At 39.2% G+C, this 18,147-nt stretch overlaps 2 protein-coding genes and 1 long non-coding RNA gene across 11 annotated transcripts in view; 1 reads left to right on the top strand and 2 right to left on the bottom strand.

Moving 5' to 3' along the window:
* The window catches only part of Pdfr (Pigment-dispersing factor receptor), a 63,590-nt gene extending 45,950 nt beyond the window's left edge, over positions 1–17,640 (top strand). For 2 of the 8 annotated variants that reach the window (XM_076443805.1, XM_076443804.1), the window contains exons 7-14: positions 903–1,047; positions 1,483–1,585; positions 3,078–3,198; positions 3,719–3,797; positions 4,460–4,545; positions 4,729–4,909; positions 7,402–7,516; positions 11,581–17,640. In XM_076443805.1, coding sequence (XP_076299920.1) covers positions 903–1,047; positions 1,483–1,585; positions 3,078–3,198; positions 3,719–3,797; positions 4,460–4,545; positions 4,729–4,909; positions 7,402–7,516; positions 11,581–11,717 — 967 coding nt within the window. In that variant the 3' untranslated portion in view covers positions 11,718–17,640. Of the gene's footprint in view, positions 1–902; positions 1,048–1,482; positions 1,586–3,077; positions 3,199–3,718; positions 3,798–4,459; positions 4,546–4,728; positions 4,910–5,755; positions 10,506–10,744; positions 10,929–11,580 lie in introns of those variants that run through there. The other 6 variants (XR_013011113.1, XR_013011111.1, XR_013011112.1 and 3 more) reach the window with 6 other exon arrangements.
* Positions 345–4,661, bottom strand: LOC143218573 (uncharacterized). Its single transcript, XR_013011114.1, has 3 exons — positions 4,341–4,661; positions 3,701–3,935; positions 345–3,156 (listed from the first exon to the last, which is right to left on the bottom strand). It is a non-coding gene; the product is annotated as an uncharacterized LOC143218573 (long non-coding RNA).
* On the bottom strand, positions 14,839–18,134 carry Myd (stromal cell derived factor mayday). Of its 2 annotated transcripts, none has more exons than XM_076443810.1 (5): positions 17,733–18,134; positions 17,172–17,640; positions 16,751–17,014; positions 16,499–16,680; positions 14,839–16,412 (listed from the first exon to the last, which is right to left on the bottom strand). In XM_076443810.1, exons 1-5 carry the CDS (start codon positions 17,748–17,750, stop codon positions 16,236–16,238), a joined length of 1,110 nt encoding a protein of 369 aa, XP_076299925.1. In that variant the 5' UTR covers positions 17,751–18,134; the 3' UTR covers positions 14,839–16,235. The 2 variants fall into 2 exon arrangements, with proteins under 2 accessions (XP_076299925.1, XP_076299926.1); XM_076443811.1 differs by having other exon boundaries at positions 17,749–18,134.
* Between the last annotated feature and the right edge of the window lie 13 nt (positions 18,135–18,147).

Below are 18,147 nucleotides of genomic sequence, written 5' to 3'. Positions count from 1 at the left end.
ACATTTACACAAAGTAAATGTTGAACTTAATAGATTTTTGTAATAAATATATAACGTGTTTTTATCATATAAATATAAATATGTTTCTTCTATCGATCGTATTTGCTGATAATAAATTTTTAAATGTTTTCGGCGCAACGGTTCGATCGTTTATTACGAATTATAAAGCAACTTTGCTAATTGTCAAACAAAATCAACTGGGTTTCGATCCCAGTTTGGATCTTTTTCCAAGATTTATTTGAATCGCGTCTGTAAATTAAATATGTTATGTTGTAATTTTGGTAATTTCAATATTTCTGTTTTTTTCCAAAATTACAACAACATATTTGATTTACAGACGCGATTCAAATAAATCTTGAAAAAGATCCAAACTGGGATCGAAACCCAGTTGATTTTGTTTGACAATTAGCAAAGTTGCTTTATAATTCGTAATAAACGGTCGAACCGTTGCGCCGAAAAAAATTAAAAATTTATTAAAAATATAAATGTGTGTACTGACTTATAAATACGTCACGAGCCGATCAATAGCGGAGTTCTGTCTTCCTGGAAAATCGAGTAATACCTTTCGATATCTTGTAAAAGAGAAACACGGTGTTACAGATGAAAATTATTTACCTGGGAAAAACGAAGATCTCCTTCTGCGCCGTGAAACTAGGTTAATCCCGTCCCAAGACACAACAGTAATGGAATGAACGCTCTAATGGCGTCAAAGATCTCAGAATACATAAAGTCACCTTTGTCAGTACACAGAACATACGTATATACCTTATTTCCATTCGTTTGTAGCTGAATTATTTCGAGCGAGCTAGATAGAAAAAAATCGTGTTCCTTCCACGAGGAGGGTCGGTCAAGAATTTAATTAATTCAATCTGAGAAAAAAATGGAATTCTCTTTTAATCCAGGTCTCTAAGGAACACTAGAACCAGGATACACAAGAATCTGTTTGTCGCCATGGTGGTGCAGGTTCTTATAAGATTAACCGTGTACATAGACATTGAAATACTGAGGAGGAAGACCTATGGCATCCAGAGAGGAATAGGAAACACTGTGAGTACTTTCGACTAATCAGCTCTTAATGGGAAATACCATGTCGAATCAGGAACTGGGGACATATTGGAATTTTTTTTAGGACAACCACTTCGCAGAATTTTTTCATTTTTTCACTTTGTTAGCAGAATCGTTTAAACTGTTTACCCGGAAAATTTGAACTCGACAGAATGTTTTCCCGCAAAGTTATAAACACATTTGTGGAGGTCCTTTTTATATCTCTTCCCAAGTTCTAAAATTCGCGTCCTACTATTTTTATGGAGTCGAAGGGTCGGTGAATATTTTCGTGAAATTGCCAGTAACTTGGGGATCTTTCGGTTCACTGCGTATAGACTCACTGCGTATAAATTAGGGGATGCTGGCCTATATTATAGCAGACTTGAAGATCTTCTGCAAAGAAGAAGACCACTCGATAAAACTTTCTTTCCTTTCCAGCCTGTCCTCTGCGAGGCCAGCTACGCTCTTCTCGAGTACGCGAAAACCGCGATGTTCATGTGGATGTTCATAGAAGGCCTGTTCCTCCACAACATGGTCACTGGTGAGTTACTGCATCACGCTAGGGAACGAGAAATATTAATTTGTTCTCTACATCATAAAAATCAATAATACTGCTCTGGCATCTGTTCCATCAAAATACATTAAAATAAATCTTCAGAATGAACAGAGCGTAATTTGCATCTCTATGAACTAGTGGTTAATTAACTGACCTAATGTTGTTATTTCTGACCTACATGAACGCCAGAACACTATTATACGCACACAAACGATGCCAGCGGAAGGGGGCCTGGGCTGTATGAATATTGATCATGCTAGTGAACCATATTATCCACATTATCCAGGGACCGTAAATGTTATAACCAAAAAGAAAAAAAGTTACCGAATAACGAGTATTTCATCGTCCAAAATCGTAGTGGTTGCAAATAAGGATTATAATTAACCGAAAATTTTTTCTCTTGATAAATTGTTGAGAGAAATTCATTTCGATCATTTATCACAGTTGTCGATGAGAGAAATTAATTTCGGTCGCTCATAATAAATTTCTCTCATCGATAACTGTTACGAGTAATTTAATAATATTTTAAAACATTATATATACTAAATTCTATATAAAATTTCTATAAATAATATTATTCCCTCAAATTTACTCCCTTAAATAATATTAAATAATAATATTAAATATAATATAATAATAATATTAAGTTATTTAAATAAATATTAAATAACTGCTTTGAGCAATCGAAACAGCTTCATCGATAACAGCTACCGAGGAGGATCTAATTTTTCGAACACTAATAACTGTTATTTCTAACCAAAAAGTCTAAAAATCGATATTTTGTAATCATTTTCTTCTTCGAATTTTTTTTCTTTATATTTTGTGCACATTATCTTAATAACAATCAACCTTTTATCAATGATTTTTATTGTAGAAAATTTTAGAATAACTTTTATTTTTGGCCCGGATATTATCTTGCTAATCTGTTCACGAATCGAGACAAAAATGTTGTGCATGATCAAAATCATGCGTCCACTAAAATACTACATTATATTTATTAAATTTCTTTGTTCGTTAAAACTGGACTACAAATTCTTGAGAAATATGCGATACTAATTCAATGCATTCTCGGACAAATTTCTGTCACCTTCTAAACGATTTGTCCATTTATTCATAATTTAAAAGAAAAAAGAACGAGGCTAGTACTCACCGTGCTGGTTTGGCCTAATATTTGGCGAAAAAGGGAGGCGAAAAGTTGGAGGGTAAAATCGCTATAACCATGCCGGGTTTCCCAACAGCGAGAGGCACGTTCGGGGTCCGTTTAACTATGCGAAAATTAAACATTTCTCGGCTCCGTGCACACACCCAGTTTTTCCGTCGGAGTGTACAGAGGAGGGGTTCCCGGTTTGATTAAAAATTCCTGGATCCCCGACCCGTCTCTGGCTAGAATTAAAGATGTCCGTCATTGTTAAGCGTCTTCGTTCTCATCCCCACTTCTCCTACGTTTTTTGTTTCGCCAATTCTGTTTGTGTCGCAGTGACGGTGTTCCAAGAGACGTCATACTACCGGATGTACCGGTTTGTCGGCTGGGGATGTCCGGTCGTGATGACGCTCATCTGGGCAGTCATCACAGCCTTCTATTATCATCCAAAGTCGAAGTGAGTCTCATCTTCTTCCTCAATATCGTGTTAACTCTTTGTACTCGAAGCAATTTTAATTCGAATAAAATCAATATCATTTCTTTCGACCCAGAACATTTTTATTCAATGTGATCTTTTTTACATTGTGCACATGAAATTTAACCAGTTGTCTCATGTAACAGTTGAGCTTTTCACAATTTATAGAAAACAGACGAATTTGATAATATTGAAACTGTTTTGAATAATGGTGAGGCCATTTTTACTGGCGCCTTACAGTTGCCATTCGAGTGCAAAGGGTTAAAATTTTCTCAGACGTCGTACAAAATGAGTGGGTCACTCGTGACCCACGCTATGCCTTCATTATACTCGTTTTAAAGGGCTCCGTCTTCCTAGTATTACACTGGGAATGACATTGTATTAAATGGAAGGTGTAGCAGGGTCTCCAGTGACCCAAACATCGCGCGACGCGTTATTGAATATACGTATGTATATCGCGAGAGATTGCAGTAACGTTTCTCACGGGAACGACGAATGATAGGTTTTCCAGATGTTGGTCCGGATACAATTTGTCTTCCTACTTTTGGATCCTCGAGGGACCTAGGTTCGCGGTGATATTGGTGAGAGAAAAGTCTTCGGAATCTTCCCGATCGCAGGAAATCTCGATGATATCCTCGTTGTAACGGAAATCACGACTCTCTCGGTTCCCACGAGCATCCGTTTGCATCAGTGTGGAAAATTCGACGTCAGAAATATTCCTGAAAAACATTTGTCACACGCTATATTTCTTTTTCGAAATAAACATCTGTTTCGCTACTTGTTCTAATCACATTTGAAAATTAACTTTTACTGGTTGCAAGCTGATCGCGCTGTAATTTATGCAATTCCGAACGAGCAGTGTTGGGCAATAAATTAATTTATTTAAATAAATAACTATTTAAATAATGATTTAAATAACAAGTTATTTGTTATTTGGATACTCGAATAAAACGCAAAAATAATTACTTATTATTTGAGCAAGACTAAATGAATATATTTAAAATAATAAAGTTAATTGTTACAATTTGCAATTATTATTTGTATTTTGTTATTATTTGTATTGAATTATTTAAATAATTTTTATTTAAATAAAAGGTTTAGTTATTATTCGCAATTAAAATCACCTGTTTATTTATTATTTAAAATAAAATTTGCCCAATACTGCGAACGAGGAGGATAATCGTTTCCTGTGACAAATCGTTGGCTGTACAATTTTTGAGAACTTTCCATTTCATTTTTTCAGCTCAATTTTCTCTTCCTGCTGAACATCGTCAGGGTGCTCGTCCTGAAGCTGCGGCAGAGTCACACGAGCGAGATCGAGCAAGTTCTGTACGTAAATTACCGGAGGGATTAATTAACAAATTCGGCGAAACTAGAATAAATAAGCTGAGTAAATGAAATTTCACGGTCACCCTTTAGTACAAACCGGGGTGATTTTAGATACATCGAATTTTAGTACCTAAACATATTTTTTCCTGTTTTCTGTAGATTGTAGTTTACTTTCTAATTCAGGAAAGCTGTAAGAGCGGCAGTGGTGCTTCTACCCCTACTCGGCATCACCAACGTGCTGTTCATGATCGAGGCGCCATTGCACAACGTGAAGAAATTCGCATTGTGGTCCTACTCCACTCATTTTCTGCAATCGTTTCAGGGCCTCTTCATCGCGACCCTCTATTGTTTCCTGAATGGAGAGGTAAGAGCCTTATACAACCACTATTTTAATTATAATACCACCGTGCTATATGTATAGAAACACTATTGTTATAAAAAAACTGAAAAGATTTACGAGAATACTATAAAAAGTAACCGCAAAAACAACTTTATTTTAGTCGAACATTTTTGCACATCTTTCTCTGTCGCTTTATAGTGAAAAGTATCTAACAATTTGTAATCAGTGTTGGGCAAATTTAATTTTAATAAATAATAAATAATTAAATAATAAATAAACGTGTGATTTTAATTGCAAATAATAACTAAACTTTTTATTTAAATAAAGTATTATTTCTTATTTGCAAATAAAAGATTATTTTTTATTATTTGGATTGAGGTGGAAATCAAATAAATAGTTTTGGGTCTTCTCTTATTTTTTGTATTTTTTTATACAATTAACACGTGCGCGTTTTTTGTCTGCTATAGCAACCTTTTCAGGTATACCACCAGTGGTCAATTTAATTTATTATTCGTCAATACAAATAATAATTGAAATTGTATTTGTAAATAACAATTAACTGTATTATTTTAAATAATTCATTTAGACTTGCTGAAACAATAAATAACTTGTTATTTAAATTTTTATTTAAATAATAATTTATTTAAATTAATTTATTTATTGCCCAACACTGTTTGTAATATGCAATCACAATTCTGATCTGCTCGAAAAACCATTTCGTTACATTTCTGACATTTCTGAAAATGATGTTACATTTCGAAATGATTTGACAAATCACTTTACACACAGTTGTAGAAATACATATAACGGCGAAGTTTGCGGTAGCGCATCAATGTAAAACGCGGGACAAAATGTTCATTAATTTTCCAGCCAGCCTTCGGATGCATTCAGAACGGTTGAAACAGCCCGGGCAGAATTAAAAATTCTGTAATTAGTGTGCCACTTGATGTAGCCTCGCTTCGCCTTCGCGTTTAATGATTAATACTTCGCGGTGATTACGTCCAGCAGGAATGATCAAGTGGAGTCCATCATGTATTATGCATGGGAAACATTGCTGGAGTAACAATACACTCTTGGGAATACCTTGGGCATTGAAGTCGCGAGGCCATGATGAAAACGTTAACAGCAAACACTGCACGGAGTTTATTCGACGCGAAAGAGAATTGCATTTTAATCTTTCATCCCCAAGCAGTTTTTGTGCAACTTTTATTTTCGCCCCCCGTTTTTCGGAACAAAGGAAAGTGGATTTTACACCGCCTAACAAAATTAAAATGAATAAAAGATTAAATCATACCGAAATTCAAAAAATTATTTTAATACTAGAGGGGAGTTGTTGCTCGCTTCGCGATTAGGGTTAATGGTACGCATTATGCAAACAGACGTCGATAATGTAAATTTCTATTGAAATATTGATTAAAAGCTACGACGTTCGTTTTTTTTTGTCGTATATTGAAATATGATTCTAAAAGCACTTTTAGTTTTCCCCGAATTTTCCATTTTCCCGTGATACTTTTCCAATTTTTTCTTATCCTATAACCTAGTTCGGACTAATACGAACATTTTAAAAAAAGAATTAGCCAAATCGGTCCAGCCGTTCTCGAATGATGCGCTTACCAACGCACAGCATTTCATTTTTATTTATACATATAGATTATAGTAAACACTTGAATTATAGAGGAGAGATGGGAAGATAGTCAGGGGTTCTCAACTAATCTCACGTTATCAGTTAAATAAAATCTAAAAAATTCTTGGGGAGTATATAGAGGGATTCACAAATTTTTAGCAACGGAAAGATGATTCGGTGATAGGCGAAAATTGAGAATCACTGATTCGAATGATCAGTACTCGCGCCGAACCAATACACCGCAGCCAAACCAACACGGCGCGGCCCGATGCGAACGAATCGACGAATAAATTGGAACTGAGCATGGAACCTACTAATTTCTCCCCCTCCCCTCCAGTTTTTCCAGCAACTCTGGCGCAGTTATATTCGTGCCAAGTGTTCTGTAAATGTTTACCCTAAGCCAGCCTTGCATTCTCGCTGCGTGCAATCTGATGCTGGCAACAATTCCATTTGCTCAATATTTGGCTGTCAATTGTGGATGTCTTTATTAATTCAACTGTATCCCACTATTATTTCTCATCCGACCACTCGGTTTATAAATCATTTTTAATTTAATAGAGTAAAAGCCGACAGGAAATATAATAATTAGACTGCGGATCTTTATGCAAAATAAAAAGTATCTGCATCGATTCCAAGACACAGAAGCTAAATACAAATTCCTTTCTTCTTTTAATTATATTATTAAACTGGAATTAATATGTCGATGTTCTTCAATTTTTTAAATATGTCCACTGCTTTAAATTGTGCATAACAATTTTTGTTATAAATGCATAAAATCCGCAGTCTAATAATAATAAAATAAATATCGTTTCGCCAATTTAGACAATGGTGAAATAAAGTGTGAATTAACGAAGTTGAGCGAAGGTGTACTGACCAGTAGTTCTCGACGCAGGTGAGACTGGCCCTGGACAAGACTATCTCTGTTTACCTTTCCCTGAGAGGCACTGACCTGCAAGCAAGGAGACAGTCAACCTTCAGTGGCTGTCAACCCCAACGAATTGCATCAGGTTAGTGACAACAACAATTTACAATTTTTCTTATCCAACAATAAAATAATCGAAACACTCCTACATTCCTACTGACGCAATAAGCCATACAAAATAAAACACAAACATGTGTGTGTATTCCGACCTCAAAATAAAAAATAAATAAAATTTTTGTGAGGTTTATCTGCAAACGCCGCAGCTTACGCAAACGTCTCTCCTCGCTGCCACGATTCTTCGTGGAATTAAACTCGCACCCGCGCTGTGTTCCAGCCCATAATTCCAGTCTACTGTTCCGCGACCTTCGACCGCGAGCATTAACTCATTAGCGAACTTGCAGAACGAACCGCGAAATCCCTCATTAAAACGTAATACAGTTTAATTGCAATTAAACCGTGGAAAGACAACGCACAGCGTTCTGGTAGAATTCTAGTGGGAATTCTTCTCGCGACCCCGAACTTCGATCGAACTCGCACAGTGACGTAGTCAACGAAACTCTTGAACCGTGTCAGCCGAATTGTTTGACCGAGAAAGTATCCTGGAATCCTTTGGAGTCCCAAAAATATTCCTGAAATCCATTGGATTTTTGTTAACTAATTTTTTCCTGGACCCCCCTGTGGGCTCTCAGAAGTTTTCTTGCACTCTTTTGGGTCTCAGAACTTTTTTTCTTGGGATCCTTTGAACTCGCAGCCATTTTTCCTAGAATCCTATAGATTCCCAGTTATTTTTTCTAGGATCCTTCCCAGAAATTTATTCATAACTAATTGGACTCCCATTAATTTTTCTTAGGGTCCAATGGATGTCTGATATTTTCCTTTGATTCGTTAGGCTCTCAAATATTTTCCTGTACCCCTCTGTGGGCTCTCAGAAATTTTCCTAGCACTCTTTTGGGTCTCAGAATTCTTTTAGTAATTAATTAGTCAGTAATTTTTCCTAGGATCCTTTGGACTCCTGGTTTGTATGGATTCATTGTACGTCCGAAAACGTCTCGAAGTTCGATTGAACTTGGACAGTGGCGTAGCCAACGAAACTCCTGAACCGTGTCCCGAATTGTTGACCCGTGTCGGCCGAGGCCAAGTTTGTCTTTGTTCCCGAGCGTATCTGATAATTCACCCGTGGAACTTTACCCGCACAGCAAATAACCGAATATTACGTGACCACCATTAGTGGTGTTAACGAAGTTCCGTTAGAAAAATACCGGCTATTATTCGTGCAAACCTTGGAACTTTGTCTGTAAGCAAATTCTGACGAGGTAACTGCGCGAAGTGTCCCACGAAGTCTGTTGTTGTTGTAATTAAATTGTTACGAAGAGGTAAGCCATTAGGGACACACTTTGAGAACTGTACCTCGAGAATGTGCGAGAGAAAAAGAAATTATGAATAATGAGGGGATTAAAGAAGTGTGAGAATGACACGCTGAACGAAGTAGGAAAGAATACGACTCTCGTGAAGAGTCGTTGTGGTTATAACCGTAGTGAATATTACATGAATGCCGTTGTTAATGTTATGCAGCCCATTAGCTTACGTTGACTTTCGTCGATTCAGATTTCGTGCAATCTCCATGAATCAATTCGACGTTTTTACATTTCATTTCATTCTTCGAGAAATCATTCGATTCGTAGGAACTTTCCTAGAGTCCATCGATCTTGCAGACAATTTACCTATTATCCATTGGACTGTCAGAAATTTTCCAAGAGTCCATAGAACTCGCAGACAATTTTCCTATTATCCATTGGACTTTCAGAAATTTTTCTGCAGTCCATCGAGCTTGCAGACAATTTTCCCATTATCCATTGGACTGTCAGAAATCTTCCTCGAGTCCATCGAACTTGCAGAAAAATTCCTCCAACATCCTCAGCTAAACTTTCCCATCAATTTCCACTCCCCGGCTGCCCCCGGCAAGATTGAATGAAAGCAAGAAGAACAATTCCATCGGAGGACAGAACAGGGTGGAAAATGGAAAATTGTTGATGGAACAAAGGATCGCGATCGAGGGTAATACGATATCTCATCGCGAGAGAGGGTTTCGATGTCTGAGGAGCTGTGTTCCCGCCCTTATCTCGCCGCGCGTCCCATCTTTGCCTTTTCAAGTCGAATCACGCGCATCAAATCATCTCGAGTTTTGTGAACAGGTGTCTTGGAACACGATCCGCTGCGAGCCACTCCCGTCGACTCCTGGCTAGAAATTCATTGCGGCGAATTATTTTTAAAACAAGGTCGTCAAATATAATATATCGAAGGGTTGTCGCTTAACCGTCGCGGCGCCGCGCCGCGCCGCAGTTTCGAGCCACGGGTTCAATCAAATTAATGAAAGACACCGAGAGCCGCTCTTCAAGTCTGGCAAATCGTCGGCCGAGATGGATTCCTTGCCGGTGGAGTAGGATCGATTTTGTACGCAATGTAGGAGTCAAAGCGAATTCGACGCCGCGCCGCGCCGCGCCGCGTCAACTTTTCAGCAAGCGAGGCGAGGCGAGGCGAGGCCGGGATTGCGGCACTTTCGACGATCGTCAACCCGTGCCCCACATACAACCCGATGAGCACGAATTATTGAAAAAGCCCAGAGAATCCGGTCAATTATCATCTCAACTTTAATGCATCCCTCGAGCCACAATTATCGTTGTGTAATTCTTTAATATTAATTATAATTGGAGACCGCGAAACGTTCACCACGACGACGGTAATTTTTATTTTGTAGCGAATACTTCATAGTATTCGTACACATATATTTTGTTCTAATTCATAAACCACGATCTCCAAGGCGAGATGTCCAAAAGAAAAATGTAATTCTTCAAATTAAAATTAACATTCTTAACACATTACCGACCGGTGATTATTGCATAATTTTGAAAAATTTGTGGTACATGTGTGGCTAAACACTTTTTAATGGAATCTTTTATAGCAACAGCAATTTTCGTTGTGAACTAACAAGTCATCCTCAATAACGTCATCTAACAGTTTCATTTAAGATTGCAATGTAAAAGAAAATTTCTATACTTTCTTTTGGTACAGCACAACTATTTAAAATCCTATTAATAGGCTTCCGGTAGGTAAAGTGTTAAGATAGGCCGCGAAGCTTCTAGTTTAAAGTAGATCGATCGGATAAATGGTTCCCGAGAAAGAGAAGTACTTGGGAGATGTTGTTCGAGGGAAATCGTTCCTGGATAAGTAGAACAGCCGAGCAGAGTACGCGAATTTGATACCCGGGACCGACGACGGACGAATAAGAGAATGTAATGATTGTTGATACGCGCAGTGATCGAGATGGAGGAGGAGGAGATGAGACCCAGCGGTTGGATAAGACTGTGCTGTCGAGGTGGGAACACTCCACCGCCGGACCGACCTGCCGAGTGAGTAATGATCGAGGAAAGCTCGCCAATCCGCATTTAGATCATTGCCAGCATCGACGGTCGATTCTCCTCGCAAGATCATACCAGTAGGTAATACACACGGGACACGCGCGAGCCATGCATGTGCTGTTGCATCGCTTCTGCCCGGTTGGTGCTTGACTATCCCCTCCATGTGGCCCTTGGACTCTCAACACAGTCCAACATCAGTTTAATTGACGTTTCAAACATTTTATTTTCATTGTTTCCAACCTTCTTGGATGGTCCATTGAACCCCCTCCGAGAGCCCTCTGATTCTTTTATCGTCATATGTATAGGTTTTGCACTCCAAATTCACCCTTAAATAAAATTAGTTTTCAATATTCTTAATGGGTGTGGAATTGATTCGCAAAAGCGTGAATTTGAAGTGCAGAACCTGCAGTTGTCGTTGCAAGAACAATCGATATCAATTCTCTCGCTTTCGGTGTCCCTCAATCTATTCTATCATTAATAACAACAACAACATACGCCTGTTATCTTCTAATCGTTGATCTATTGCCCTCCAGAGGCCACAACAGACTTCAGCCTCCGCTTCAAGAATCACTTTTCACCTCCTGCAACATCAGTTAAATACCTGGTGCTTTCGAACGAAGACCTGTCCGTTGTTGCAAACAAAAAAAAACGAATTCTTTGTAAAACAAAATCGCTTTCTATGTAACCGGAGATGCGATAGCTCGTTGGTGTCAGTGTGAACTTGCGGTTTCAGAACAGCAGTCTGACGTAGCATCTCCACGGCCCAGCATCGCCCAGAGGACACCTGGCCTAAGGTTATCGTTGAAGAGGAAAAGGGGATCGTCTGTAGCACTTCAGCAGGAGGATCCCGCCACCAGGTCCACTGTCTGAGGCCTGATCACCTGCTGACTCGACTACCTGTAGGCTGAGAGCGCGAGAACCTAATCATCTAGGACCTTTGGACAGTAGCATCATCGAACAGGAAGGATTTCTAGAAAAACCGAAGCCAACGCTCGATCAAATGGAACTCGATGTGCTAGATCCTTCTCGAGCAATTCGTACAAAGTCTGACGCGCTGTCCGAACGATTTTTTAATTAACGAACGACAGCCCATGATTTTTTATCGTTGTAGACCAGTTCGACGGGGCCTGCACTGCCGAATGAAATTTAATGGCGGGAGAGCTTTACGTATACATAGAATATTTACGTTATCATCTTGTTTACCTCATTGTCTAAGCTAGTTTAAAGTGATTCGAGACATTTGAACGCGAGGGTTCTTCTTGAAATTTTCTTGCCAAGTGAATTTTGTTTGAGGAGTGCGGGCTTCTCGGAATTTCCAACTCACAAATTTTCTAAGTGTCGAGATACTAAGCTAGTAGTGAATACGTGGACCTTGACGGCTGTTTGCCGTGGTTTGAAATGGTTCAAAGTAGTCCGCGACGGTTCGAGCGCCACTGAAGAGGAATTGTTAAAGAATCGAGTAACAAACCTCTGGTGGGAGGGAAAGAACAGGAATGAAGAACAAATCAGGGACGAAACGATTGGAGCTTCTGTTCGTGGTCAGCTTTTGATGGCAGAACAGGTTCTAAGTGGTTTGAGACCACTTATCGAGTCAATTAGTCCGTAGAATAACACGTTTCGTCGAACCAGAAACCGCGCGGACTCGTAGAACGATACGAACTTCCCCACCTTGCCAATTTTTTAAGCGCAAACCTGTTTGTAAGGTATTCAATGGATGTGTGCAATTGCTGTTCATACGCTTCCAATCTCTGTAATCAGTGCTAGCGAGGCTACTGTAAGACGTAAAGCACAATTTTTAATGGGCAACCGCGACCGGAGGCAGTCCCCATCGAAAACCAAAAGGTTTGACAACCTCTTCAAGAACACTGACACAGTTTTGTCCAAGATCAGGACAATCTTGTTCCCCAAGCTGGAGAAAAATTAAAATTCGTTCTTGAAAGTTGTTCGATTTTTACACAAAATTCATCACTTTACCTCAGCGTGCGCCCGTTTCTGGAACACGAGTCTCCACTTTGTAATGAAAGTTTCGAAGAACTCTAACAGCAAAAGGGTATCTGCGAACTTTCCCACGGAAAAAAATATCCTGCCGAAAGTTCCTCCGCGCAAACGGCTCGCGGAACATCAAAACATTTCGACGGCGTTCCCGGCTTGCAAATTCCATCCCTTCGCTACAACAACAAAAAATACGGGGCTTTTAGAAAGCTCGGAATAAACATTTTCCCATCTTGCACTGAGCTAAAGAGCTTACGTTAAAGCGCCTTTTAACCATTCCACCTCGAAAATTTCTTGTTTTGATGAAAGTGGTAAACAAAACATATACATATATTTCCACGTTGACATCATTTTTTCTTCTCTCGAGTAATTTGCACAGAGGAATAGGAATATATTTGTTGAAACTGTTGTAATAAGTGGTGGGAATTGTAAGGAGATGAATACAATATCATCCCTTAAGGCAAAACCACTGCCGAAAGCGTTAGAATCGAAGAAGCATTTGCAGGGATAATTGCAGAAAGCCGCAGGCAGTGTGATGGTGGGAAGGAAAGTGGGAACGTGTCCTTTTCGGTGGAATAGCATTGGTCTCGGCGTCAATTTGCGAGCACATTGTCTGCGATCCACTCAAACACCCGATGAATGGGCTGCCTCCGCGTATTTCGATGCGAGTCGAAGCTTTAATTCAGAAGCGTTGCGATGGCACGTACACGGTAACGTTTGCGGAATTTACCCGAACTACCTGGAATAATTTCTCGCCGCAGGCAAGCAAGTGATCGATTACAAGCCCACCCGAATTACTTTTCCACGGGAATCCCAATCTTGTCGGCTCCCGATCATATTATCAGGCCTAGATAAAAATTCTTCCGAGGTCTTTCATCGAAGCCTGAATATCAACAGCAACTCAGACAGCGGATCTGCATGCAAAATCAACATTTTTCACCGGAATCGTATCGAGCGAAGTAGAAATTTGTTTTCTTTCTTAACATGTTTAACCCTTAGCGCTCGAGTGGCGACTCTGAGGCGCCATTAAAAATTGCTGTACCATTATTGAAAATATTGTTTACATGATTAGATATGTAGGTATCTAATCAATTACTGAACATTTAAGTATCAATTTCATATCTACCAAATTTAAAATCTCATGAAAAATGAAAATATTCTGGGTCGGAAGAAATGTTTAATTTTCGAGTTGAATTAGCTACGAGTGCAAAGGGTTAATAGGTTGAAAATAATATTGGGTTGGCAAGAAATATCTTCCATTTTGTCCGATGATATTTTGCCATCTTTCTGGTATAGCCTCATAATTCCGCGCTCATAGAACTTTAAAATTTTCCCAAAATTATGGGTTTTATTTCACCTTAAAATACCGAAATTACTTTCTTGCCAGCCCAATATAATAGGCCCTCCGGTTTTCCTGTTTTAAATTACACCTACTCGAATTTTTCCCGTAAATGCATAAAATTCGCTGTCTATCACTCTCGAAATAATGAAACTTCTCCCGAGAAAATTACATTCCGCACTTTATAACGAGTTTTATTACGCAAGAATCGCAGTCTCTGCTATTTCTCGAAATAACTTCGTGAACTTTGACATTCGCGAGTTTATCAAAAATCCGTTAATGTAAACGGCAAAATAATGACTTGCTTGTGGAGAAAATGTATGTATTTCTTCTCATTTGGAGAACGATAAAGATTTGCTTTCGTGAATTTTGGACTGGATTTAGGGTACCGAATTTAATTGGAATAATTAGTATTAAGACTAGCCAATTAGCGGACGCGTCGTTGCTTAAGTGACTTTGTAGCTGAGCGTTTTTTTAAGATGCAAATAAATGATCGTGACGAAGATTGCGTCTTAAAAGTCAAGCCCTCGACTGTTACGTTAACTATCATCGATCACAATCACACTGTTAATCAATTACAATTAATAGTTTCGGCCGATAAAGATTAACACGATTTTTCTTATTAATTATATCAGATGCTCTGCAAGAGAAAGTAATCGGTTATACTCACAAAAGACTTTTATTGCGTCGGTGAACTGTACAAAAATGTGTCACAGCATATAAATATCTTTTGAAAGAAATCTCATTTTTTACAGTTTCGAAGAATGCACCAACACTTATAAGAAATGTGTAAGAACGTCTACCCGAACGAAATCTTATTGTTATCATTGTTAATAAAATTCGTCAGCTTTCTGTGGACATTGAATCGACAATACAACAAATTTATCCTGCACTATTCACACGGATTTAATAAATGGGCGGATTTAAGTATACGTTTACTATACCCTTTCCTCTTGAGAAAATAGAACACAAAATTACTTTGGAAAATAGTCGCACACGAGAAATTTACATCTTCAGTCTTGATTTTTACAAAATTAGTACATTTTCTAGTCACCCTCGAGATTTCGCGTATCACTGAAATAAACATTTATATTTTCCTAGTTAAATCAAACGATGATATAAACTTTATTCAACTGAAGTGATCCACTATTTTAAAAAAATACATTTATGCACCTGTAGAACTTAGCTGTAACTCAAACCTATACTATATCAATACACGCACTCCATAAATAAATATTTATATCGTATACAATAATCTACGAATTAAGTTCACTCTACAGTCCCTGAAATACGAAGATATGATACGAGGTGTACTTCCTCCTGTTGCTGAAATTTAACTCGTTCACTTCAGTTAATTAATTGTTGCACAAACGAACGGCTTATTCGTTTGTTAACAACTTTAGCTCCATCCTACCCACAGCAGGCAGAGAAATAATACTCTACGTCACGAAGACTATCACAGATACGTTATAAAAGCCCTTGAAGTGTCCAAGCGAACACTTCGCCCTCAGAAAATAGTGTAATCGTCCAGCAAAATTCTGTCTCAACCGTTAAGAACTAGAATCAATGTTAATCGATATGAAATACTGTGACATTCGTTACGACTGTGTCATATGTATATGTACATGTTAACGTTCGATGAAACTTTTCTTCACATGCACCATAAAAGACTTGCCCCAATTCCTTGCGTACAATCAAGTCGACGAGTCTACCGGTGAAAAGTGTCCTCCAAAATGCAAAAACAGGCATATTGCAGAAAAATAGAGACCGTGCTAGAATAGAAAAAGTAGAAAAGATACTGGTTCCGTATAAGTTTCTTTCCACCTGCACAGCGTTCGCAAGATGTTCTCTAGGAGACGAGCATATCTTTTTGTTCGTTTTAATACTAATCTCAATAGAGATTGATCGTCTATCACGTCACTAACTAGTGCTAATGAATATTGTCTGGTTTGAGTAGCGATACAAAAGGTTTCGTAGAAATTCTCATTCTCAGAGTTTTTTCTATATTCAGTTATTTCCCAGATTTATCCTCTTGGCAGCAGCAGCTGTCTACGTTGCTAAAACTCATCGTGGAAACTGCCTTCTGTGTCCACCATTTTGCTGCCTAGGAACAGTTCCATCTTGCTGAGAATCTCAGATAGATTCAGCTTCCCGTCTAGGTTCGCGTCAGACAGGCTAATCAGGTGCTGAGCCTCCTGAATAGCGTGTCTCGGATTTCTTGGATCTATGTACATCTGGAAACGAAACGAGCTTCTTTCAGTTCTTATCTTCTAATAATTCCTCGAAGAGATTAGCAAGCATCGAACTTTGTTCTTCTTACCAAGAGTTCAGTCCTGTCAGCCTTGCCATTTTTGTTCTTGTCGATCAGGTGTCTGAACTCCTGTCGCCTATCTTCGCTGCCACCCATAGCCTCGTGCTTGTCCTCCCTCAGGTCCAGTCCCATCCCCTCAGCAGGTAGATCTGAGAATTCATCCTCGGTTAGCTCTTCGTCCCCATCACGGTCTGCGAAAGATTACAAAACAATTGCTAGATTATTAAACAAGGTATATTCAAGTTATGAAGAGTTCCTTACCAAATTTCTCGAACAAGTCCTCAACTATTTGGAGCAGAGCCCTGTGGCTGCTCTCAGGATGAGTGAAAGCCAGGAACTCGTCCAGGGCTAACTTATCAGGGTCGTTCCTAGCTGCTTCTGCCCACCTAGCTCTGTCCCTCATGATGTTCTCCTTCAATGTCCGCGACATGTCACTATGCTTCTTGTCGTGCGAGCTGACATAACTCTCAGGGAACCCGTGAGACCTGAGAAAGTACGCGTGGTACTCTTCCCACGACACCTCACCTGCCACATCGTAGAAATTTGCAATTACAAAACTGTAGACTTTCACTTTCGATTGGAATCACTTGGGACAGGCATTAACAAACAATTCTCTAATGATCAGTGACTTGCGAGAAGCACAATCTAAGCCACTAAGAAGATACTGTTAAATGGCACCTACCATTCCTGGGATTGTTATCGATAGCAGTGAAGAGCCCAACGTTCTCCCTCATAGCACGACTGATATGCTCTGTAATCTTTGTGTGAATCCACTTAGCTAGTTCCTGGATGTCCAGTAGCTGATCCTGGTCAGTATCAGCCCTTTGAAATATATCTTCGAGCAGAGTTCTCGGGTTTTCTCTATTCTCTGCCTCCTCCACCTCTCTGATGCTCTGTTCATCTTTGAGAAGCAGCCCTGCCGCCTTGTCGTCTCTTTTACTCGCTGTCACTGCTTCCAGTTCGACGAACAAGTTCTCTATCAGAGAACCATCGGCGTCCTTCTTGTTAGACGCTGTAGGTATACTCTTCAGGGGAACGTTCTTATTGTACTTGACGAAGAGTAGACTCAGATAGATGACCAGGGGCACCAGGATGGTCCAACGGAGGAACCGGAAGCAGCGCAGTGCAGAATTGCAGGTGATCTTGTGCATCTGAAAGAGGATTAGATCAATCAGCAAACAGAACATGAACATCAACCAAGATAAAGTAAAGAAGGAGAGAACGAAAAGATAGTATAACTCACAAAATAAGAAAGGTACATTTTTCACTGAAATCCTGATTCAGCCATTGGTGCATGGAGAGCTTGGTTCCATTCAGGTTTACCAGTTTGTCAACTTGAACAAGTCTTCGCAGGAAGTCTCCATCGTCAACACCAAGTAGATAAGACACACTGTCAGTCACTGTTTTCACTGAGTATTATTTTAGACACATCGTGTTCAGCTTGTGTTGACGATTGGTTTCTGTGTTCTTTTCTCCGACTGAATTGTCAGTGTAGGGCTCTGATTTTTCGAAGGGAGACTAGTTACGAGTGAAACGATGTTTATCGAGTAGTCGTCGATGACAACAACGTGGAGTTGACTATTCTTTTATGAGAAATAAGCGGGACTGCCGGAGAGACGCTGTTCGCACGTTGCCTGGCGAAACGTTTACAGGGTATT

This window comes from Lasioglossum baleicum, chromosome 20, assembly GCF_051020765.1.
Source record: "Lasioglossum baleicum chromosome 20, iyLasBale1, whole genome shotgun sequence".
Classification (NCBI taxonomy): Eukaryota; Metazoa; Arthropoda; class Insecta; order Hymenoptera; family Halictidae; genus Lasioglossum; species Lasioglossum baleicum.
Note: the sequence above shows the minus strand (reverse complement) of the source record. Positions and strands in the feature narration are given on the sequence as shown.

What these genes read in the sequence shown, in the direction of transcription:
- Myd (XM_076443810.1), bottom strand. An exon ending in CGATAACAATCCCAGGAATG is followed by an intron (nt 17,015 to 17,171) that starts GTAGGTGCCATT and finishes ACGATGTGGCAG; the next exon opens with GTGAGGTGTCGTGGGAAGAG. An exon ending in GGACTTGTTCGAGAAATTTG is followed by an intron (nt 16,681 to 16,750) that starts GTAAGGAACTCT and finishes AATCTTTCGCAG; the next exon opens with ACCGTGATGGGGACGAAGAG.